This window comes from Hyperoodon ampullatus (assembly GCF_949752795.1).
Source record: "Hyperoodon ampullatus genome assembly, chromosome: 3".
NCBI classification, from domain to species: domain Eukaryota; kingdom Metazoa; phylum Chordata; class Mammalia; order Artiodactyla; family Ziphiidae; genus Hyperoodon; species Hyperoodon ampullatus.
In genome coordinates this window covers 49,920,068-49,945,628 of record NC_136916.1, presented here as the reverse complement: position 1 = coordinate 49,945,628, position 25,561 = coordinate 49,920,068, and the positions used below count along the sequence as shown (strand labels likewise).

The window sequence follows — 25,561 nt, the reverse complement described above, 5'->3', positions numbered from 1 at the left end:
TTATTGAAGGTCACCACTTCATCAAATGTGTCTGCACATCATCACTGAGAGCATCATTCTTATTGGCTAACCGCATTGCTAAAGCTAAGAAGCCCTTTACTACTGTTGAAGAGTTGATCCTGCCTGCTGCTAAGGACATTTGTCATGAACTTTTAGAAGAGGCTGCAGTTCAAAAGGTGGCACGTGTTCCTCTTTCGGCTAGCACCATAACTAGATGAATTGATGAAACAGCAGAGGATACTAAAGCACAACTGTTAGAGAGGATTAATGAGTCACCATGGTATGCAATCCAGGTTGACGAGTCTACCAAAGCTGACAACAAGGCAACAATGCTTGTTTTTGTGCGATACATTTTTCAGGAGGATGTGCATGAGGATATGTTATGTGCACTTTTGTTGCCAACCAACACCACAGCTGCAGAACTACTAGAGTCTTTGAATGATTACATATCAGGAAAACTGAATTGGTCATTTTGTGTCAGTATATGCAAAGACAGAGCAGCTGCCGTGACTGGACAGCTTTCTGGTTTCACTACTCAGCTCAAAGAGGTTGCTTCTGAATGTGAGTCTACACACTGTGTCACCCATAGAGAAATGATGGCTAGCTGAAAAATGTCACCTGAACTTAACGTTTTGCAGGATGTGATTAAAATTATCAACCACATTAAAGTACATGCCCTTAACTCACGTCTGTTCGCGCAGCTCTGTGAGGAGATGGACGTAGGGCACAGACGTCTTCTCTTATGCACAGAAGTGAGATGGCTTTCTAAGGGTAGATCACTGGCCAGAGTTTTTGAGTTACGAGAGCCGCTCCAGAGATTTTAGAAAAACAGTCACCAGTGGCAGCACATTTCAGTGACACAGAATGGGTCACAAAACTTGCTTACTTGTGAGAAATATTCAACCTGCTCAGCGAACTCAATCTGTCACTTCAGGGGAGAACCACAACTGTGTTCAAGTTGGCAGATAAAGTGGCTGCATTCAAAGCCAAACTGGAATAATGGGGGCGACGAGTGAACGTTAGGATTTTTGACATGTTTCAAACATTAGCAGAGATTTTGAAAGCGACTGAGCCAGGGCCTTCTTTACCCCAGCTGGTGCATGATCACCTATCTCAGCTTTCAGAAGAGTTTGAGCATTACCTCCCAACCACAAAATACCCCCAAACTGGGAAGGAATGGATCTGCGACCCATTTGTGAATAAGCCAGGTGAAGCGACTTTGTCCATGCCAGAAGAGGATCAACTTCTTGAGACTGCAAATGACGGTGGCCTTAAAAGTATGTCTGAGACAACTTCATATGGTCTGGATTAAGGTGAAAGCGGAATAGCCTGAGATTGCCACAAAAGCACTGAAAAGCCTGCTTCCATTTCCAACATCCTGCAGAGTTTTCTGCAGTGACAGCAACCAAAACAAGATTATGGAGTAGACTAGACATAAGCAACACACTTCGGGTGTCACTGTCTCCCATCATCCCCAGATGGGACCATCTAGTTGCCGGAAAACAAACTCAGGGCTCCCACTGATTCTGCATTATGGTGAGTTGTATAATTATTTCATTATACATTACAATGTAATAATAATAGAAATAAAGTGCACAAGAAATGTAATGTGCTTGAATCATCCCTAAACCGTCCCCCCTCCACCCCGGTCCGTGGAAAAACTGTCTTCCACAAAACTGGTCCCTGGTGCCAAAAAGGTTGGGGACCGCTGGCCTAAAATATATCCATCTATATACTTCTATTAAAAGTTTTAAGTCTTATGTTTAGCATTTAAGTCCTTTACTCATCTGGAGTGGATTTTGTACCTGGTGTGAGGCAGGAAAAAAAGGATCTTTTTTGATATGGATAATAAATTTTCTAGCTCCATCTACAGAACAATCCCTCCTTTCTCCACTGATCTGCTGTGCCATCTATCACATATACCAAAGTCCCAGGCACGTGTGGTTCGATTTCTGGACTTTCTATCCTATTCCATTGTTCAGTTTCTCTATCCCTAAGCCAACAACATACCATCTTAATTACGGTAGTTTCATAACAAGTCTTGCTGTCATCTGGTAGGGCAATTCTCCCCTCCTTGGTCATCTTCAGAAGTGTCCTGGATATTTTTTACTCTTAACCCTGACATATAAACATTAGGATCATCTTATCAAGTTTCTCTGTAAAACTCTGAATTCTAATTGGAATTCCATTGATTCTAAAAATTAATTTGTGAAAACTGATACTTTTAAAGATATTAAGATTTCCTACCCTTGAATATAATACCCATTTCTATTTACTAATGTTTTCTTATTATTTTTTTCTTTTTTTAAAAATAAATTTATATATTTATTTTTGGCTGCGTTGGGTCTTTGTTGCTGCACACAGGCTTTCTCTAGTTGCGGCGCGCAGGGGCTACTCTTCATTGCGGTGTGCAGGCTTCTCACTGTGGTGGCTTCTCTTGTTGTGGAGCATGGGCTCTAGGCGTGTGGGCTTCAGTAGTTGTGGCACACAGGTTCAGTAGCTGTGGCGCACGGGCTTAGCTGCTCCACGGCATGTAGGATCTTCCCAGACCAGGGATTGAACCTGTGTCCCCTGCATTGTCAGGCAGATTCTCAACCACTGTGCCACCAGGGAAGCCCCTCTTATTATTTCTTAATCAAATTTAAAAAATTTTTCAAGAAGTCTTGAATAATTTTTGTTAGATCTATGCGTAGTTATTACACATTCTCTGATTTTATTTTAAATGGTATCTTCATTTTAAGTATGTTTTCTAGTTGTTTGCTATTAGTTTACAGTAAGGAAACTGACCTTTGTACATTAATATATATAGCCACCTTGCTAAATTTACATTAACAGATTAAGAGAGAAAAATTATCTGATGATTTGAACAGATGCAAAAAACATTTGAGAAAACTCAATGCAAATTATAAAGATTCTTAGTAAATTTGGAATGTAAGAAAACATACTGAATCTGATAAATCCATGTTTGATTATCATCCAAAAATGGAAAACCTCTGGAGGTATTCTCATTAAAGCTGAAAACCAGAGAAAGATGCCCACTACCACAATTTCTACTTAACTGTATTGAAGATTTTAGCCTGTACAAGATGACAAGAAAAAGAGACTAAGGATATGAGGATCAGAAAAGAAGAAATTAAATTGTCATTATTTGTAGATGATATCATTTCTACAGAACGCCCCCCAAATCTACAAATCAGAATCATAAGTAAAATAAAATAATTATTTTGCAATAATTCATTTAATGTCTCTCTCTCCTGCTAGAAAGAATATAAGCTACATTTAAGGAAGAAGGACAACTGACTTTTTCATCACTAAAACCCTAGTGCCTAGCACATTGCCTTGCATGTAGTAGGGGCTCAATAAATACTTGCAAATGAATGACTCTAAGGAATAGTACTACGTACCATGCACTGTACAAGATACATGACATATATTAGTTCATTTACTCCTCACAAATCATCCCCACTCCAACAATGCTGGTTAAAAACACCACCAAATACAAACCCTTCTTTTTAATTTTGAGTTCACAATTTTTAAGCAAAACATTATTTAAATTGTATTTGGGGAAATCTGAGGTTTTAACATATTACAGAAAGGCATTATTTTCCAATCCAAATAGAAGATTATTGGCTAGAAACTGTCAGGTATCACTACATCAGACCAGTTCACCATCTTTAAAAAGCTGTTCAAGGGACAGACTATGTTTGAAGAAGTTACTTGAAAAGGTCTCAGAATGATCCTGAAGCTCATGGCTCACACATTTGCATTAGCTATAGCTTGGCTTTCATATTTTGTCTCACTTGGAAACACAAATACTACTACATAAATTTCCATTAACACAGGAGTGGCTAAATACATTCAAATATGGTACATACATATAGCAGAATACTCTCTATACAATTAAAAAGTATGCCAGATCTGTGTGCCTACTAGAAGGAGGCCCACAGTATATTGTTATGTAGAAACAAGTAGCAGGATAGCATGTAGAATACTTTGTAAAATTAAAATCCCACTGTTAGGTAATTATTACACTGCAAATCATTACATTACTGTAGTGATAAATTATAATTACGTATGAGAAAAGTCTAAAACGACAGATACCAAACTGTTAACATTAATTACCTCTAAGAAGTAAAACAGAGCTAGGAGCTGGTGAGCCTCCATTCTTCTACTTCATGTATTTCATAGTATTTCTGACTGTTTATCACAAGCATATACCATTTCTGTTCCTTTATAAGTACAAGGGCAGAGTAGGCAGGGGATGCAGGGAGGGACACAGGGTGTGATTCCAAAGCCTCCCATCAGGAAATATACACAGTGAAATCAACTGTGGTTTTCTTAGGTTAATAACAATGTATTCTCAAATGTTTCAGGAAAAAATTTCTTTTTAAAAGAATAATAGAGTAAGTTACTTGTAATATGATAGAGTAAGTAAAATGCTAACAATTGGTAAATCTTGCAAGTTTTCTATAAGTTTAAAATTATTTCAAAAAAAAAAAAATATATATATATATAAGAAAAAAGGATAAGCAATATTACTCTCTCAGCTAGTATTGAATCAAAGACATCATTCTTCTCTTTTCTAGAAACACACTCATAAAAGGCAGCCTCGGGGCTCGAATATAGTTGCGTGTGTGACTCAGCTGCTTTAGTTAAACAAGAATTTGCAATGAATCTGACCAGTTGTCCTGTTTCATCCTGAAGTTATATTATAGACGAACCGATAATGCACTCATTGCAAATTTTCCCTTTTCGCGTCTTTGGGCAGCTGTTATCTCCCAGGTACAGTTCTTGGTTGTGGCCATCAGGTGGCAGAATGACTCTATCACTTGGCTATCTGATCAATGATGGCAGGGAGGTGGTCAGAAGTCCAGAACAGAATCCCGAAGGTCTAGCAACAGACATGACTTGGGCACCATGCTTAGGCAGATCTTCTCTTACAGCTTATGAGATGGTGGCATATGGCATTGAAAAGGCAATGACACTTACATAATGCCTATGTCATTCACCTTACTTAATCTCTTCACATCGGCATTTTATAATCTTGCAACCTTACATAGGTGAATACAGTACAATAAGATATTTTGAGAGAGAGAGACCACATTCACATAACATTCGTTATAGTAAATTGTTATAATTTTCTATTTTATTATTAATTATTGTTAATCTCTTATTTTGCTTACTTTATAAATTAAACTTTATCATAGGGATGTATGTATAGGAAAAAACATAGTATATATAGGGTTCAGTGCTATCCTTGGTTTCAGGCATCCACTGGGAGTCTTGGAATGTATTCCCTTGGGACTACTGTATCATAATCTAAGCCTCCAACATGGGTGTTATCCATGGCCTAACAAAATATTGGAATTATCAAGAGGTTCCATGATATAAAAACACATCTTACAACTATATCAACTTAAATTCCTAGGTGTCCATCACTGCATAACCACTGATAGAGTGCTTTAGGTTTTGGGGTTTTCTTTGTTTTGCTTTCTGCTAGTTATTAAATTGTAGTGAATGACATTCGTAGGAAACATCTCTAGTTCCAGCTTGATCTCTTTCAATCAACAGCAATAAAGCTAATGTAAGTTGAAAAAAAAAAAGGCAATGACACTTAAAACATTAAGTTGCTCACCTTCCATATTATAATAATTATTATATATATAATTATTGTATGTATACATCATTAAGACCTTAAGTGCTAGCGATAATTTAATTGAATCAGACTACATAGAAATTTACATCCCAGGACATTGTCAAAAACAGCAGAACATGACATATACACACCACTATATATAAAAGAGATAACCAACAAGGACCTACTATACAGCACAGGGAATTATACTGAATATTTTGTAATAACCTATAAGGAAAAAGAATCTAAAAAAGAATCTATATCTCTATCTATATCTGTACCTATATCTATCTATCTACCTATCTATCTATATATATATATCACTGTCTGTACTGTACACCTAAAACTAGCATGATATTGTAAATCAACTATTCGTCAATTTTTTAAAAAAGAATTATATTGGGGATACTAGGTTGTGTAATAATACAATAAAAATAATTAAAAAGCATATGTTTGGAAAGAAGAAAAAAAGTAAGCAAACAGGAAAAAAAAAAAGAAACAAAACAGTAGAGCAATCTGCCAGGAATTAGTGGAACCTAAGATTTGGATGTGACACCAACATAGGCAGGCAGCTTTATAAAATATGAGGGGAAGAGATGGTCACAGAGAGCTTTGGTAAAACCACTATCATCACAGGCTGACTGTGCAGCGTCTGAGGACTGACATCAGTCTTAATATGAGAGACTTCATAGTGCAGGAGAAACAGACATGACTAAAATAGTCCAGCTAAGTCACTAACCAAACAAACAACAAAAACAAGCCTGAGGGCATCGGTATCCAGGATTGCTACAAAATACGACCTAAAACGTCCAGTTTTTGTTTTTTTTTTTTTGGCCATGCCACATGTCATGCAGGATCTTAGTTCCCTGACCAGGGATCAAACCTGTGCCCCCTGCAGTGGAAGAACGAAGTCTTAACCACTGGACTTCCAGGGAAGCCCCAAACATCCAGTTTTTCTTTTTTTTTTTTTTAACATCTTTATTGGAGTATAATTGCTTTACAATTGTGTGTTAGTTTCTGCTTTATAACAAAGTGAATCAGTTATACATATACCTATGTTCCCATATATCCTTCCTCTTGCGTCTCCCTCCCTCCCACCTTCCCTATCCCACCCCTCTAGGTGGTCACAAAGCACCAAGCTGATCTCCCTGCGCTATGCAACTGCTTCCCACTAGCTATCTATTTTACATTTGGTAGTGTACACATGTCCATGCCACTCTCTTACTTTGTCCCAGCTTACCCTTCCCCCTCCCCATATCCTCAAGTCCATTCTCTAGTAGGTCTGTGTCTTTATTCCCGTCTTGCCCCTAGGTTCTTCATGACCTTTTTTTTTTTCTTAGATTCCATATATATGTGTTAGCATACGGTATTTGTTTTTCTCTTTCTGACTTACTTCACTCTGTATGACAGACTCTAGGTCCATCCACCTCACTACAAATAACTCAATTTCGTTTCTTTTTATGGCTGAGTAATATTCCATTGTATATATGTGCCACATCTTCTTTATCCATTCATCTGTTGATGGACACTTAGGTTGCTTCCATGTCCTGGCTATTGTAAATAGAGCTGCAATGAACATTGTGGTACATGACTCTTTTTGAATTATGGTTTTCTCAGGGTATATGCCCAGTAGTGGGATTGCTGGGTCGTATGGTAGTTCTATTTTTAGGTTTTTTTTTTTTTTTTTGCGGTACACAGGCCTCTCACTGCCGTGGCCTCTCCCGCCGCGGAGCACAGGCTCTGGACGCGCAGGCCCAGCAGCCATGGCTCATGGGTCCAGCCGCTCCGCGGCATGTGGGATCCTCCCGGACCAGGGCACGAACCCGCGTCCCCTGCATTGGCAGGCGGACTCCCAACCACTGCGCCACCAGGGAAGCCCCTATTTTTAGTTTTTTAAGGAACCTCCATACTGTTCTCCATAGTGGCTGTATCAATTTACATTCCCACCAACAGTGCAAAAGGGTTCCCTTTTCTCCATGCCCTCTCCAGCATTTATTGTTTGTAGATTTTTCAAACACCTAGTTTTTAACAAAAGTTGTAAGACATACAAAGAAACAGAAAATGTGAAATAAACATAGGGGAAAAAGCAGGCAAAAGAAACTGCCTGTGAGAGAGCACAGAGATCAAATTTAAAAGACAAAAACTTCAAGGCAGCCATTATAAATATAGATGATTAAAGAAATAAAGGAAACTTGCTTTAAAAAGTAAAGGAAGAGGGGCTTCGTGCCCCGGTCCGGGAAGATCCCACATGCCACGGAGCGGCTGTGCCCGTGAGCCATGGCCGCTGACCCTGCACGTCCAGAGCCTGTGCTCCGCAACGGGAGAGGCCACAACAGTGAGAGGCCCGCGTACCGCAAAAAAAAAAAAAAAAAAAAAAGTAAAGGAAGAGATAATGACAATGTCTCATCAAGCAGAGAATACCAATAAAGAGACAGAATTTTTTTTTTTAAAGAACCAAGCAGACCCAATCAAGAACATAAAAAGAAAACCCTTAGAATGGGGGAAATTTTTTTCAAATTAGATATCTGACAAGAGAATTGTATCTAGACTATATAAAGAACTACTACAACTCAGTAATTAAAAAAAAAAAACCTCAATTTGAGAAGGGGCAAAGGATCTGAATAAACAGTTCTTCAGAGAAGATATACAGATGACCAATAAGTACATTAAATGATGCTCACCACCTTTAGTTATTAGAGAAATGCAAATCAAAACCACAGTAAGATGCCACTTCACACTCACTAGCTTGGCTATAATCAAAAAGACATATAACATGTGTGGAAGAGGATCTGTAGAAACCAGAGACTCATACGCTGCTGCTGGCAACATAAAATGGTGCAGCCACTTTGGAAAACAGTCTGGCTGTTCTGTTCCTCAAAGGGTAAAATACAGAGTTACCATATTACTCAGCAACTATACTCCTAGGTATACACATCCAAGAGAAATGAAAACATATGACCATACAAACTTGTATGTGAATGTTCAAAACAGCATTATTTATAATGGCCAAAAATTTTTAACTTGATGATATCCAATTTATCTATTTTTTTCTTTACACCAGGACTTGCTTACCCTGAGGGAACTTGCACACCTGCCTCAGTACACAGGTATTTCTCCTCTAAGGCTCTGACACCATCCAAACAGACCTCATAGAGGAAAGTGGATGAAGCCACTGAGTCTTGGACAAATGAAGATGATAAGCCAAATAATGGACCAAATGTCTCGTTAGGAACAGGAAAGCTAAACTCTGAGCTCTGCGTTAGGGAGGAGTAGGAAACTCTCTGAGACAGTCCTGTTTAGAGTGTGTTCTGCTTAGTGGGGTAGGGGTGTCTGTCACCTCCACAGAGAATTTGCCTTTGCCCTTTCCAGCTGGATCTCCAGGGAGGAATCAGGACCTGTTTCCTATCAATTACTTCACCAATGGATCCATGAACACTATAAGATAAAATCTGAAATAATATTGCAGCCTAGTAATTTAAGACTATCACTGTAAAAGTTCATACCCTTTCAACACCATGATATAATTAATGCAAGAAAACCAAAACTTTGCCAAGGAATTTTTATTTCACGTGAGTTTGTTTCAACAAAGTCTCATTAGCGTTCCAGGAAAAAGATGAATATAGCCACAAAACAAAGCAAAAGTACGTGGTGCTTCCAACACGTTTTTTAAAATTGTTTCGGAGTAAAAGCATTTGTTACAGAGAAAGAACAAGCTGGGTAGAGAAGTTAGTAAGAAACTGCAGAAGAAAAATGTAAAATTCCTGAAAGTATTCCAAAAGTTTGTAATTAGAACCAGTATTATGAGGATAATTTCACTGCTGCTGCTCCTGAGATAATAATAGGTCCCATTTGCTCTATATTCACTCCATGCCATGCACACACTAAGCCTCTTACATATATCACCTCGCTTAATCTTCATCTGCAACTCAAGTGACTAGGAAAATTTCCAAAGTTCTCCTGAAGTTCCTACTCTTCTTTGTAGCTCTGAAGCTCCTTAACTCCTCACAGTTCTGAGAGGTGTAACAGAGCTGGAGTTTCTTTACAGCTGACCACCACAGAAAAGATTCAAGTTTTCTCAGTCCAATTACAGTGATTTTCCAAATCATTAATTAATCCAAACAAACATTTATTGAGTACCTACTGTTTTCCAGAGACTGTTCTATGCACTGAGGGTACAAAAATAAAAGATGCAGTACTCCACCCCCAGACAACAGAGAGACTCAATAGAAAAGACAGTGGGGTACCTGGGAAGACTTCCTGGAGGAGGCAACACTTAAGCTGAATTTTAAAGGCTGACTAGAAGTTAGAAAAGAAGGGGAAAAGGCATGCTAGGTACAAGAACAGCATGTGCAAAGGCACAGATATAGGAGAGCATGGCCCATTCAGGGAACAGCAAGCAGTGGATTGCTGCTGAAAGGTACAGTGCGAGGGCAGAGAGAGGTAAGGGGGTCAACGGGGTATCTCTCACCAAGGGCCATACTGAGACTGGAGTTCACCCAGATGAGGACAGAAAATCACACAAGAGTAGAACCAGGAGCCCTCTGCTGTGAGACAGATGTTCATCCAGTGGACCCAAATACACAGGCCAAATATTCAGGGCCCTTCACGTGTTGTCTGCACAAATACCCCCTAACATCCCAAAGAGGCCTTGGATCCTGTGGGTCCCCTTTTCCCCCTCCTACCCTTTGCAGGCCACTTTCATTCTTGCCTCAGGATGATTTGAATCTCGTATTATCTCCACAGCTCCTGTGTACACTCGTGCTTGACCCTTAACAGCAAGAGAGGGCAGAAGAGGCCTGCAAATGCTTTAGAGATTGTGCACCTCCAGCAAGCTCCCAGGTGACAGGGACGCTACTGGTCCATGGGGCACCCTTTCAGTAGTGAGTGCCTAGAACAGCACTCTTCCTCCTACCTGAGGGGAAAGATCTCTTTTTCAAATGTACAATCTACCATGGACCAATACTTTCAGAAAATAAAATAAAAATGAATGACAAGAAAAGTGAAATTTTAAAAAGACACACAAACTATACGTCCCAACTGTGTATTATTGGGCTCAGTAAACATAACATTAACCTAGCAAATTACTCAGGTCAACTGAGCCCTCCCCTCATCGACTCCTGCACACACAGCTCCAACTACAGAAGCACAAGAAATCAGGGCTGCTCAAAACAAGGTCTAACTGCCACTGCTACATTTTATGGGCAAAGGAGAGGATGTACTAGAAGAAGCAAAGGATTTGCTTTGGGGCTCCATGAATATATTCCCCACTAAAATGGAGTTGATGAAAACTCGCTCCTGATACATAGAGGCGCAAACATCTGACCACCTACCTGGCCACTCGTCCCCGGAGATCTCCCAGGCCGGAGAGCTGCCGCAGCTCCAGAGTCTTTAAGGCAGAATTTGTTCCATAGCTAATGTTGTCCCGGGCACGGATCTGCTCCTGGAGTACCTGAGCAACACACAAAAACACTAACGGGGTCATCCGGGAATTCACATGCTGCCACAGAAGCATTTTACGCTTTTGGCAAAACCAAGAATGTTCAACTCCTTTCCGAAGAGGCTCCTTTGTAAGAGTCACTTGATATACATGGAGAACCAGGGGCTTAGAAGGGAGACCTCAGAGATGACACTTGGACCAAGGCCCTGCATTTACCAGTAAAAACACTGAGACTCAGATGTCAGGTGACTTGATGGAGGTCCCACTGCAGGAAGAGGCAAAGCTGAGACTAGAAGTCTGGACTCGTGGAGCACAGTTCAGAGGTCTTACCCCGCTCCAGGGTGCTTTTTAAATTTTTTAAGTTTTATTTATTTATTTATTCTTTTGCGGTACGTGGGCCTCTCACTGTTGTGGCCTCTCCCGTTGCGGAGCACAGGCTCCGGACGTGCAGGCTCAGCGGCCATGGCTCATGGGCACAGCCGCTCCGCGGCATGTGGGATCTTCCCGGACCGGGGCAAGAACCCGTGTCCCCTGCATCGGCAGGCGGACTCTCAACCACTGCGCCACCACGGAAGCCCTCAGCCATTTTTTTTTAAATTTCCGATTTGCCTGATGGCAACTTGAGTATCTATTCTCTTTTGCTTTCTTTGTTTTGTTTTTTGTTGTTGTTATTTTAAAAGATGAGTACCAAGTTCCTTTATTTTAACTATTTCTTCCTTAATAATGAAGACATTTTCTTTTTAGTACAGTATTTTCTGTGTCCACGGGTTGTGTGTGAAGTGTTTTCTTTTTTATTGTTTAATTTCAGTTTTGAATTCCTCTTTGGTCTAAGGATATCTAGATATCTAAAGATTACTTAGAATTGTATTTCTTCATTTTCAAGGAGTTTTTTTCCTATCATTTTTACTATTTATTTCTAACTGTACTGGCTTATGATCAAAAATATGATCTGTAATATATTTAATTTTTTGAATGTATTGTGGTTTGCTTTGTGGCACATGACTGATATTTCAAAAGTTTCATGCAAAAAACTATTCAAGGAACAAAAGGTTCAATATTGCATATTAGATTGAGTTTGCTGACTTATTTATTTTTGTCTACTAGATCACTCCAACTATGGAAGAGGTGTTATGAATTCTTACACTGTAAGATACTTTCATCAAGGTCTCCTTACATTTTTTTTTTTTTTTTTTTTTTTTTTTTTGCGGTAGGCGGGCCTCTCACTGTTGTGGCCTCTCCCCTTGCGGAGCACAGGCTCCGGAGCACAGGCTCAGTGGCCATGGCTCACGGGCCTAGCCGCTCTGCGGCATGTGGGATCTTCCCAGACCGGGGCACGAACCCGTGTCCCCTGCATCGGCAGGCGGACTCTCAACCACTGCGCCACCAGGGAAGCCCTCTCCTTACATTTTTAATGCTGTTTACTTTACATATTTAGCTGCTATTTTGTTTGGACATACAGATTTATGATCAAAGTGGCCATAGCCATTATATAATAACTTTTTTATCTCATTTAGTGCTTGTAATATTAAGTTTCATTTTACCTAATATTAACATTGCTACTATATTTTATAAATAATAAAGAAAATATCTGCTTGGTATAACTATACGCCAGACACTGTTCTAAGTGCTATAGGTATGGTAACTGGTTTGATTCTCACAAAACGCTATGAAGGAGACACTATTATTATCCCCATTTCACAGGTGGTGAAATCTCTAAGTGATCAAGTAACTTGCCCAAAGCCACAGTCAATACCTGAGGGAGCTGGGATTTGCACCAGGAGCTTGGCTCCACAGTCTGTGCTCTCAATCATGACATTATGCTGCCTTATATTTTCATTCGTCCTTCCATCTCATTCTTTTTTTAAAATTTTATTGAAGTATTGTTGACTTACAATGTTGTGTTAATTTCTTCTGTGCCGCAAAGTGACTCAGCTATACATTATATATATATCTATATATGTATCTATAGATATATTCTTGATATATAGATATATAGATATATATTCTTTTTCATATTCTTTCCCATTATGGTTTGTCACAGAATATTGAATATAGTTCCCTGTGCTACACAGTAGGACCCTGTTGTTACATCTCACTTTCGATTTACAATTTATGGTGCTTTTTGTTGTTGTTTCCCTTCTCCTTTTCCCTATTTTGACTGGTTTAATCAAGTTACCGTTCATTGCCTTTTCTCCCCCCTTGTTAACTGGGGAATGTTCTGGCCATTGCTAGTCCATGAATGGCTACCTCCCCTTTCCCAACATTTATAACCATGTACGCACCTACTCCAGGCTCTGTCCCTGCACAGCACCCCTCTCCTCCACACGAGACACTTATTTAGCACATTCACACCCACCCTCCTTCATCCTTCAACCCCAGATGATTTATGTGGAAGGATTTTTACTTTTCTCCCCCTCTTGCTTTTCCCCACACCAACTAGGCTTTGCTAAAATAACTCAATACTTCTAGTTGGGATACAATTAGAATTTTGCTTGTAGAATGGCCCTTCTTTTTCAACTATCTTTTTTTTTCTTCTTCTTTTTTTAGCACTGTTACCCAGTCCCAGGCATTTATCTATATCCATTTACATGAAATGACAGGTCTTTTTCTAAGGATCACCAATTACCTTTGTGCTTCTCCTTTTCATTTCCCCCTATCTTGGGGTCTCTGTGCATAGTCACTGTGTATTGGTTAGAGTCCTTCCTCTAGCATTTTCCTCAGACCAGGCACTTGGATGAAAGATTCTCTGGATCCCTGCGGTGTCTATTATCTTCCTCCCTGGCTCTGAAGGGTGGGTGATAAACTGAAAGGGTATGAAATTCTTGACCTAAAGGCCTTTTCTCCCAGTGAACTTTGAAGCTGACAGGAAGTCTGATGCTTTTTCCTCTGAAAGCACCTTGGCTCCTTAGGCCTAGATGCTTGTTTTCCATCTTTAGAGTTCAGGATCTTTATCAGGATGTACCTAATTGTGGATTTAAAAAAAAAAATTCGATTCTACCTAGAACTCATTGAACACTTCAAACTGTAGTCTCAGATTTATTTTCAACTTGGGTAAATTTTCTTCTTCTATGTAATTATTGTTTTTTCTTTTCCCTCTGTTTCTTTGTCTCCTGGAATTCCTATTATTCACACGCTGGGTGTCCTGGATCTGTCCTCTAAGTCTTGTATCTTTTCCCCCATGGTTTCTCTCTCTTTGTATCTGGCACTGATATTTCAGCACTTCTTCTACTTTGTCTTGTGGGTAACTAATTCAATTCATAAAAGTAACCATCCTTGCCTCTAGCTCATCTACTGACTTTTAAAAATTAAGTTCAAGGAAGAAATTTTATGTTGTACCTGGATCTCCTTAAGCACTCTGTCTTATTACTCATTTGGAGCTGTTGTAACAAAACACCACAGACTGAGCGACTCATAAACAAAAAACATTTCTTTCTTGAAGTTCCTCTAAGATCCAGGTGCCAGCATGGTCGTGTCCTATGAGGGCTCTCTTCCTAGCTTGCAGATTGTTGCCTTCTCACCATGTCCTCACGTGCCAGAAAGAGGAAGCTCTGGTCTCTCTTTCTCTTCTTATAAGAGCGCTAATCCCATCATAAGGGCCCACCCCCCCATGACCTCATCCTAAACCTAGTCTCCACCCAAAGGCCCCACCTCTAAATACCATCACATTGGGGGTTAGAGCTTCAAACATATGAATTTGGGGGAGGGGACACAAACATTCAGGCCATAACATACCCTGATTATTTTTCATGCAAGGGCCACCTGTTTCCTATTTCATTTGGGTCTGTTCTAAGGGCTGTGCTTATTCTTCCTCCCTCTGGCTGCTGGGCCCACTTAAGTGTGATGTTTCTTTTTGTTCTCTGCTCATTGGAGTGAGATTAAGTAGGTAGTCCTAGGTGTAATGGAAGGAGCTTATGAGCTGGAGGTGCAGCCGATTAGAGCACAGAGCCAGGGTCCAGGTGAGGTGCCGGGAAAAAGCATCTCTGTGTCCTTCTCTCTGCAGCCCTCCCAGCCTGCAGCCAGCGGGGACACAGCCCATCTCTACAGCCCCTCCTCGCCTGCCTCCACCTCAGTAAGGACAGGAGACCAGCTCAGACACATGGTGCACAAGGCCAGTGAGACCAGCCTTCTCTCTCTTACTCCTAAACCATGGCATCGAGGACCTGTCTCCCAGCCAGGTCTCTGCTGGCTCCTCCAGGCCTTCCTGCCTGCCCATCCCAGCTGTTCAGGAAGGTGGCACTGGAACTGGGAATAGGGAAGAAGGCACACTAAGCCACTACCTTCCTATCACCTCCTGCACCAATCTAGAGGTTTAAAGATACGTTCACGTGTAGCTACTTGTTACCATTTCTAGAAGTTTGATGATTTCCAGTATACTGTCAATTTGCAGTCCAATTTGCAAATGTCCTATTAGACAATAGATTTATGCTTGCATAAATCGTTTTTGTGCTCCCTTCTATCAACTATATTTTTAAATTTTATTTATTTATTTATTGGCCACACCGTGCAGCATGCAGGACCTTAGTTCCCCAACCAGGGATCGAACCCGTGTCCCCTGCAGTGGAAGCATGGAGTCTTAACCACTGGATGGCCAGGGAAGTTCCATTATCAACTATTTTTTTTAAGTATAACATATATGCAGAATGGTACACTTATATACATTTTTTTAGGATTTTCAAACTTCCTTGTAAAAAGCAGAAATGAGGAATGTGAGGATTCTGTGTTTTCCTTATTGGAAACCTGGCTGGAGTCACCATTGACGGAGTGATACTGACAGTGACAGTAAAAAAATTTCACTGGAAGGAATTTGGAACTGCTAGACCTATCTGTTATTTGCTATAGTTTCCAGCTTTTTCTGAATGAACCTGCTCAACAGAATAGAAGAATGCAAACCAGTTACAATCACCTGTGAATGATAAAACGTTAGTCATTGGAACACACTCTTGCAAGAAAACTCGAGATCTGACTAATCTGGTTCTGACACTCCCACTGGTGAGAAGGCAAAGGGGAGCTCTTTCTCTTTTAATAGGAAATAACGCTTATTTGTCACAGTTAATAGAAAGTAATACTTATTTTTTTGTACATAATGCTTCAAATCTTTGTTTATAATAAGGCTTAAGACCATGGGTTCTCAACCATCTTCGGGGTATGTAAGGATCCCCAAGTGGCTTGTTAAACACACAAGTTCCTGGGCCCTACTCCCAGGGAATCAAAGCAAGGTAATGGGCCCAGAAATGCAGATGGTAATAGTCCACAGACCACTCCTGGAGAAACACTGCATTAGACACTGGAGAAATGACAAAGGCTCCAACCAATCATTTCATCTGAGTTGTTTCTCAGTCAAAAAAATCACTAAGCAAAGACAATGAAGAGCAATTCACCAAACAGATGCTAAAAATAATTAAACAACACATTTTTTAAAAGGTTCAACCTTTCTGGGACTTCCCTGGAGGTTCAGTGGTTAAGACTTCGCCTTCCAATGCAGGGGTTGTGGGTTCGATCACCTGGTCAGGTTTGGCTAAGATCCCACATGCCTCACGGCCAAAAAACCAAAACATAAAACAGATGCAATAGGACTTCCCTGGTGGCGCAGTGGTTAAGAATCCGCCTGCCAATGCAGGGGACACAGGTTCGAGCCCTGGCCCGGGAAGATCCCACATGCCGTGGAGCAACTAAGCCCGTGTGCCACAACTACTGAGCCTGCACTCTAGAGCCCTCGAGCCACAACTATTGAAGCCCGTGCGCCTAGAGCCTGTGCTCCGCAACAAAAGAAGCCACCACAATAAGAAGCCTGTGCACTGCAACAAAGAGCAGACCCGCTCACCGCAACTAGAGAAAGCCTGCACGCAGCAACAAAGACCCAGTGCAGCCAAAAAAAAAAAAAAAAAAAGACATTAAAAACAGAAGCAATATTGTAACAAATTCAATAAAGACTTTAAAAATGGTCCACATCAAAAAAATACATAAATAAAAAAATAAAATAAGTGGAAAATAACCATTGAAAAAAGACAAAATTAAAAAAAAAAAGTTCAACCTTTCTACAAGCAAAAAAACAGGAAATAAAAACCATACCATTATAATGCACCACTGTGCTGCAGATAAGGATAGTGCGGAAGGCTGTACCTTTGTGGGGACTGGGAGTATGTATATGGGAACCCTGCTCTTTCTGCTCAGTTTTGCTGTGAACCTAAAGAGGCTCTAAACAAATAAAGTCTATTATTAAAACTTTTAGTCCTTGCTGGTGGCGCAGTGGTTAAGAATCCACCTGCCAACGCAGGAGACACGGGTTCGAGCCCTGGTCCAGGAAGATCCCACATGCCGCGGAGCAACTAAGCCCGTGTGCCACAACTACTGAGCCTGCACTCTAGAGCCCGCGAGCCACAACTACTGAGCCCGTGTGCCACAACTACTGAAGCCCGCACGCCTAGAGCCCGTGCTCCGCAACAAGAGAAGCCACCGCAATGAGAAGCCCGCGCACCGCAATGAAGAGTAGCCCCCACTCGCCACAACTAGAGAAAGCCTGCACACAGCAATGAAGACCCAACACAGCCAAAAATAAATAAATAAAATTAATTAATTAAAAAAAAATGTAGACAAAAAAACTTTTAAAATCACACCATTTCCATGTATTAAAGAAGGAAATACTTTAAATTTATAATATTAAAATGCATATCAAAAATTGAAAATGCACAGTTGGCCCTTCACAATACAACTTTTCCAGAGTATGATCCTTCAAAATATATTCATAATGTTCATAACCTTTGACCCTGTAACTCTAGTTCTTGAAATTAATCTTAAAGCAAATAATAAGATGAATGACAAAAGTGAATGCACAAAGATGTCTTCATAGTGTGATGCATATACCAAGTATTTTACAAGGTATCTGCATGGTACATTATTATGCACCAGTAAGAGGTTCATGGTGAGCTTTTAAAAACAAGAGAAAATGTGTATAATTTAATAGTAAGCAAAAAGAAAGGGTACAAAATAAATACACAGCATGATTCCAGCTCTGTATAAGGTACATAAAAAAATAATACTAGAATATTAATGACTTGCTTATCTCTAGGGTTAGATTATGGTTGATTCCTCTTTTTTGTATTTTCCACAATGGGCTTACACTACTTTTAAAACCAGAAAAAAAAAAGTGTGCATATGTATGTGTGTTTTACTGCTTAGAAATAAGAAAAGCCCATTTATCTTTCAGAATTCTTATGCAGATGAATAAGATATTATATTAGAAGTGCTTTCTTTGAGTAATACAGAAAAGAATTGTGTCTGAACTTAACACAATATTCACATTACTGAAAAGTTATGTGAAAAGAGAAGGCATTAGAGAGGTTACTATTTTTTTTTTAATCTGAAGGATGTCACTTTATTTTATTTACTTATTTTTTAACATCTTTATTGGAGTACAATTGCTTTACAATGGTGTGTTAATTTCTGCTTTATAACAAAGTGAATCAGCTATACATATACATGTAGCACAGGGAGATCAGAGAGGTTACTATTTAAAGGAATTCTATGATGAAGCCTTAGAAAAACAATCCCTCTGTAAAGCCAGAAACATTTCCTAATTTGTCATTTTGGGACGATATATCATCATGATATATTTACTTTAAAAAGGTTACAACCCGAAGTATATCATCAACTCTCCATTACTGCCAATTCAATTCAAGAAACGCTTTTCTGTAGGCCTACTATGTGCTGTGCACCAGGCCTGCCTTCAGGAAGCTCAGCTGCAGCAGGTTAAGACTACAGGGTGGAAAGTGTGTGGCCTAAACCCACCTGAGCAGAGAGAAGAGGCCGGCCCCCTTGAAAAAGTGATGTCCCGGGTCTTCATTTATTTTTTCTAATATAGGCCCTATCTTTACGGAAGATTTCTTCCCAGAGGCAGTAGCAAATGGCACCACTGTGTGAGCCTCATAGCATTCTATCATGCCGTTCATGCAAAGGTGATGAGGACCCACACCCGGGGACCTCACCACCCAGACAGGCTAGGGACGCCTAGGGATGACCAAGAAGAAACAGCCCTCCATGCTTCTCCTTCTTCAACTCTTCCCGGATTTGTGAGGATTTGAAAATGAAAGTGTGACTCCAATATCACATGGAGAGGGGCCCAATCACAGTAGGGCAGGGCCTTATAAGACAGTATCTTCTTACATAGATTTTTAATCTTCACACTAGGATTTAAAACGCCCCAGAGTTCCAGCTTCATATATCAACTGCCTTCTTGACATTTCCACCTGGATATTCAATGGGTCCCTAACACTTGCCAAGTCCTAAACAGAAGTCTCTCTAATGCCAACATGCAGGAAGTCCTATCAGCTTGACCTCCAAGACAAATCCAGAATCCATCCACCTCTCCCCATCTCCACCCTGACTCCCTAATCCAAGCCGCTCTGGACACCCCCAGCCTGTCTCCCTGCCTCTGTTCTTGCTTCCCTACATTCCCTTCTCCAGGCAGCAGCCAGAGTGATCTTTCTGAAACACAAATCAGTCCATAAGCAACACGAGGGCAGGGGTTTTTAATCTGTTTTATTCACTCGTGTATCCTCAGCACCAAGCATAGGAACGAATTCTCTAAATTCTTTTGCTTAAAATTAAATAATGGCTTCCCATCACCCCCCCCACCACCAATGGCACTACAGTTCCATTGGTCCTCTTTCTACTCCTCCAACATGCCGAGCTTCTTCCGCCTTATGGCCTTGGAACCTGCCGTGCCTTTTCTCTGGTATGTTCTCTTCTCTGTCTATCTCCTGCCCCGACACCACCACCTCGGCTTTGCTGGTCCTTCTGTCGCCCCAGTCTCAGTTCACACGTCACCTTAGACCCCCATTACCCTTCCTAAAATAGCCCCACAATCACTCTCCATCATATTATCTCATCAGAGCCCTGGACTTAGGCTGAAATTACCTCAGCTACTTAGGATTTACTCCTATAAGCCCCACCAGAATGTACAGCAGGCCTAAAAGCAGGGGCCTTGCATGCCTGGGTCGCTACTTTAGCCCCAGTGCCTCTAAATAAGGCCTGGCTCCCAGCAGGTAGCTAAGTAATTTGTCAATTATTTTAGCTCCATGTTCCAGGATTTGATCATCTACACTGAAGGCTCAGAGACTCTTTTTTTTTTTTTTATAAATTTATTTGTTTTTATTTTTGGCTGTGTTGTGTCTTTGTTGCTGTGTGCTGGCTTCTTATTGTTGTGGCTTCTCTTGTTGCAGAGCACGGGCTCTAGGTGTGCGGGTTTCAGTAGTTGTGGCTGGCGGGCTCAGTAGTTGTGGCTTGCAGGCTCAGTAGTTGTGGCGCACAGGCTTAGTTGCTCTGCGGCATGTGGGATCCTCCCAGGCCAGGGATCGAACCTGTGTCCCCTGCACTGGCAGGCAGATTCTTAACCACTGTGCCACCAGGGAAGCCCTCAGAGACTCTTATCTAGCTGGTGCCTGGAGCTGCTCAGGCCCTCAAAGATGGAGTCAGGCAAGCTAAAATGTATTAGAAACAGGGCAGACACCTACACACCAACTTGTTAATTTACTTTGGAAAAACTTCTATCAAATATTCAGAACTAAACAAATATTCAAACTCCATTCACTACCTTCTCCCCCTAGAGTAAGCCACATGACAAGCCAAGTCTAGAAGGTAGAGTTAAAAAAAAAAAAAGAAAGAATTTGGATCATTATCCATAGTTAATTATATGTCAGCTTAACTGGGCCATGGGATCCCCAGACAGCTGGATAAACATTATTTCTGGGTGTGTCTGTGAGGGTGTTTCCAGAAGAGATTAGCATTTGAATTGGTGAACTTAGTAAAGCAGAAGACTCTCCCCAATGTGGGGAGGCATCATCCAATACACTGAGTGTCATAATAGAAAAAAAAAAAAAAAGAAGGAAGGTGGAATTTGCTTTCTGCCTGACTAAGCTGGGACACTGATTTTCTCCTGCCCTCAGCACTCCTGGGTCTTGGGTCTTCAGACCTGGAGTGGAATCTACGCTATTGGTTCTCTGGCTCTCAGGCCTTGGAATTACACCACCGGCTTTCCTGTTCTCCAGCTTGCAGATGGCAGATGGTGGAACTCCTCAGTCTCCATAACCATGTGAGCCAACACCTTATAGTAAATATATCCTATTTATTGGTTCTATTTCTTTGGCGGTCTCAGACTAATACACACAATAATCATCAAAGTCCCTCTGCTAATATACCTGTTCCAATGGGACAAGATCATGCACCTGTAGGCTGAAATTCCTTTTTTAGGTAACTATATGAGGTCCAATAGCTAAGATTCTCTCCTAGTTGACAGTGCTAGATTCACACTGAACCAAGTTCCCGTCTGTCTGTCCAACTATACGTTAACATCATTGTCCACAACTCTGCTGTGACATGCCAATAAGGCCCAACTCTGCATATATCACTTGAGTTCAACAAACTCTTCAATAGCCCATTTGCAAATTATTAAGCTAGAAAATTATGTGTAATCTAGTCAATTAGATGAGGGTTTGATACATTTTTCCCATTTCCCACCTAAGTCAAAGCCAACACCCCAAGCCAGCCGGACATCATGAAGCCTGAGCACATGGAAACCAAGAGTAGGTCTGCAGATTCTAATCAGTTGGGTAGCTGACCCTGGCCAAAGACATGCTGAAAGCCCCAAGGGGACATGGAGGTCCCAACCACTTCCCTAAGCCATCAAACTGGCATGAAAGGGAAAGCTTACCCCACAAAAGGGCCATGGACTGCTTACCAGGATTTGGCTCCCAGGGGCTGATATGAGCTTAAATCAAAGGTAGTATGGATAATCCAGATGTGCGTAATTCATAGTTGACTACATTACCTCTTTTGAATTTATAATCATGATGAAAATTTGTGGAAAGTTTCTGAGGAATAAATAATTGATAACATACTCCACATAGCAAGGCAAACTGCCAATGGAGACAATGAGTCGGGATGTATTAAAACAACAGATTCTGGGCTTCCCTGGTGGTGCAGTGGTTGAGGTCCACCTGCCGATGCAGGGGACACGGGTTCGTGCCCCGGTCCGGGAAGATCCCACATGCCGTGGAGAGGCTGGGCCCGTGAGCCATGGCCGCTGAGCCTGCGCGTCTGGAGCCTGTGCTCCGCAACGGGAGAGGCCACAACAGTGAGAGGCCCGCATACCGCAAAAAAAAAAAAAAAAAACAACAACAACAAAAAAACCAATAGATTCTTTCATTCAACATTTATCAAGCACCTACTAGACACTAGCCCACAGAGTCAACTGTTTTGACATTGGAATCTGCTGACAGAATATGGGCAATAACTACAGGATTCTCGAAGAACCAAGGACCCCAGAGCCTTTGATTATGAAAGATTTCTTGAGCTCCTACAATGTGCTAGACACTATACTGTGTAGGTGCTAAAAATGGAAAAATTAAGACTCAGCTCTAGTTCTTGAGGATCACATAGGCTAGTGGTTTGACAATGTATTTTACTTTTCTTCCTGTATATAACTGTGTACAGAGCCACATGATAACCATAAAGACTTATTGAGGCAAATTTACCAAGATATAGTATTAACATATCTCAATTCGACTAGCTCTATCAGGAGTCTGGACTGAGCTGTACATGTCAAGAATGGTTTCAGCTTTAGTTTTATAATACAAAATCACCTGCAGGGACAGATTTTTACAAAACAAATACCCAGTAAAATTTTACTGAGTGAACTGAAAAACCAGTGTAAACCAGTAATGAAAATAACCTAAAAACGAGGCAATTTACAGAAGAAATTCATTAAGAATCTATAGACAAAAAATACACCTTTCATATCATTTAAATACAATTTGAGTATCTTCACATCTCTTTGCTTTAAATATGCATATTGCCTTTGCATAACATCCACCCTCCTAATTTTATATTGCTTATATATAAAGACTTCCTTTTAGTACTTTTAATCTACACCATGATTTCATTTTAACAGTTTGGCTACAATGTGACAATTCTGATGTCTCATTAAGCATCTTAATTTTGGTTATGTTTGGGTAAACATGCTTAGGCTCACAATATATATAAAACTATGTAATTAGTGTTTCATATAAAAGTCTATTAAATTTCCAAACTTTCTTCTGTTACTTTATAATGATTTATAATTATTACCAGTTACAAAAAAGTAAATGCTCATGTATGCAAACTAAATTTTTTTCCAGAATTAGATTTTACTCAGACTTCCCTCTCTACAACGGAAATCATCTATTCATTTGCAAACTGCACACTCCAAAAATATATGTAAATGGAAGAGTGCTGTCTGGTTAAGGGAAGAATAATTGTTACATAAAATGTGTTTCAGATGGAAAAACTCACTGCATTTTAAATTATTTAAAAATCGTCTTAAATACACATTACAGAAAAATCATGTTAAAAACACATCTTAAAGAAAAATAATTAGCAAAAGCCTAAATGATTAATGACTTTGGATTCCTAGGTATGTTTGCTATTAACTGTAATTATCTAAGCAGTTCAATGAACTCACACCAAAGGAATGAGGGGGCAGGGGAGAACTCAGTGAGAACTAAAGCTTTAATTACCTAGTTTCATGAAGAAATTCTTCCTGAGGGAGTAGAAATACTCAGAAAGCAAAGAATGACTGAATAGCACTGCCTGTCACATTTGAGAGTTGGTTACCTAAGATCGGGGTTCTAGAGGAGCTTCCAAGAGGCAAAGTAGAAAAGTGAAAGGAGCTTATCTTTGGAGTTTAACAGTCTGGGTTTAGTCTCAGCACTGCCACTTACTGGCCTTGAGATCTCAGAGAAGTCTCTTCACTTCCCTGGGCCTAGGATGCCTCATCTGAAAAGGATGCAGTTTGCACAAATGACCTCAGAGTCTCTTCTAGTTCTTTTTGCTACCATAAGATCTGCAATGGGCTTCAGTCTGAAATAGGCATTTATTAACTTAATAAGCATTCATGGCATTTTGCTCCAAACATTGTGCTGGACAATGTGAAGATGAGTAAGACAAAGTTCCTTTCTTTTTTTTTTTTTTAAACATCTTTATTAGAGTATAATTGCTTTACAACGTTGTGTCAGTTTCTGCTGTATAACAAAGTGTATCAGCTATATATATATACATATATCCCCATATCCCCTCCCTCTTGCGTCTCCCTCCCACCCTCCCTATCCCACCCTTTTCTTTTTTGAAGGGCTCCTATTCTATCAGGGGATACAGACTTGCAAAGAAACAATGTCAGTCCTATTCAGTAAATACTACAGTAACAGTATCAAGTGCTGGGTGCCCATGATACATTAAGGGAAAAAGAACTGGGGCCAGGGAGGGAACTGGTAGCGAGGGCTTCCTAGAATGAAGGAACTTTTCAACAGCACTGAGGGCTCAGCTGAGGCTGGAAATTATATATTTTAAATGGTTCTGATGGTTGGATTAGTACAAAGGGAAAGTTATTCCCCAGATCCCACAGCTGCAGCTAAAGCACTATCACCTCTTACGGGGACAGAAAAAATTCAGTCCAGAGCTTTCTAAGGGTAGAGTTACACTCTCTGCTTTTACCTGAGGACAGTAATGTGGAATAGACTGTCTCCAGTCTCTGGTCTGTCCGCCACCCACATAAACAAAGAGAACCCAGCAGAGTACCCATAGAGAAATGGGGAGGTCACACTACCTTCTAACATGAAACATAGGGGTGTTTGCATTTTTTTGTGACACATTTCTTGCCACTGGTGGAGGGAACAGGAATATGAGAATCATTATTTATCCCCAATCACTTTGATTTTATCTATCACCCTCTCTAGATTTGAGTGCAGCAGGGTTATCAGCCCCCTAATATATCTCTCTTTTCAAAACTGAAATGTTTAAGTTGGGTTTTTTTAATTTTGTGAAGGTATCAACTTGGGGTTGCCAAGTTATTCAGCCTCTGGGATAAAATTGCTTTAGCACTCAAATATAAAACTGGAAGGATCATTCTAAATATAGACACCACCTTCCAAAAACAAGTAAATTATCTACAGCAATCTGTTAAGCATTCTATGCCCCTTGGATACCATTAGAGTTCTTTGGCTGCCGGCAATTGAACCTGACTCTGGCTAACTTAGTTGGAAAATCTGGAATTTATTGGAAGGATATAGGGGAGAAGTGCACACAATCAACAGGGTAGCTGGGGATCCAGACTGAGAAAAAGACACGAAAGGTATTTCTGGGACTTCCCTGGTGGTCCGGTGGTTAAGACTTCACCTTCCAATGCAGGGGGTATGGGTTTGATCCCTGGTTGGGAAGCTAAGATCCCACGTGCCTCATGGTCAAAAAACCAAAACATAAAATAGAAGCAATATTGTAACAAATTCAATAAAGACTTTGAAATTGGTCCACATCAAAAAAAAAGAAAAAGAAAAGAAAAGGTATTTCCTAGGGTCCAAGCAGCAGGAACCACTGCCCAGCATCCTATAGGTACAGCTGCAGGGATGGCACTCCTGTCACTGGAACACTGCACAGATTTCAAGCTCCAAAGGGAAATAAAACTG

General features: G+C 40.5%; 1 protein-coding gene across 1 annotated transcript in view; it reads right to left on the bottom strand.

Annotated features, from left to right (window-relative positions):
* FAM81A (family with sequence similarity 81 member A) overlaps positions 1-25,561 on the bottom strand; it is a gene marked incomplete at its 5' end in the record, with an annotated part of 51,920 nt that overhangs the window by 19,023 nt on the left and 7,336 nt on the right. Inside the window, one exon of the mRNA XM_079699967.1 lies at positions 10,966-11,084. Within this exon, the coding sequence (XP_079556093.1) occupies positions 10,966-11,084 (119 nt within the window). The remainder of the gene's footprint in view (positions 1-10,965; positions 11,085-25,561) is intronic.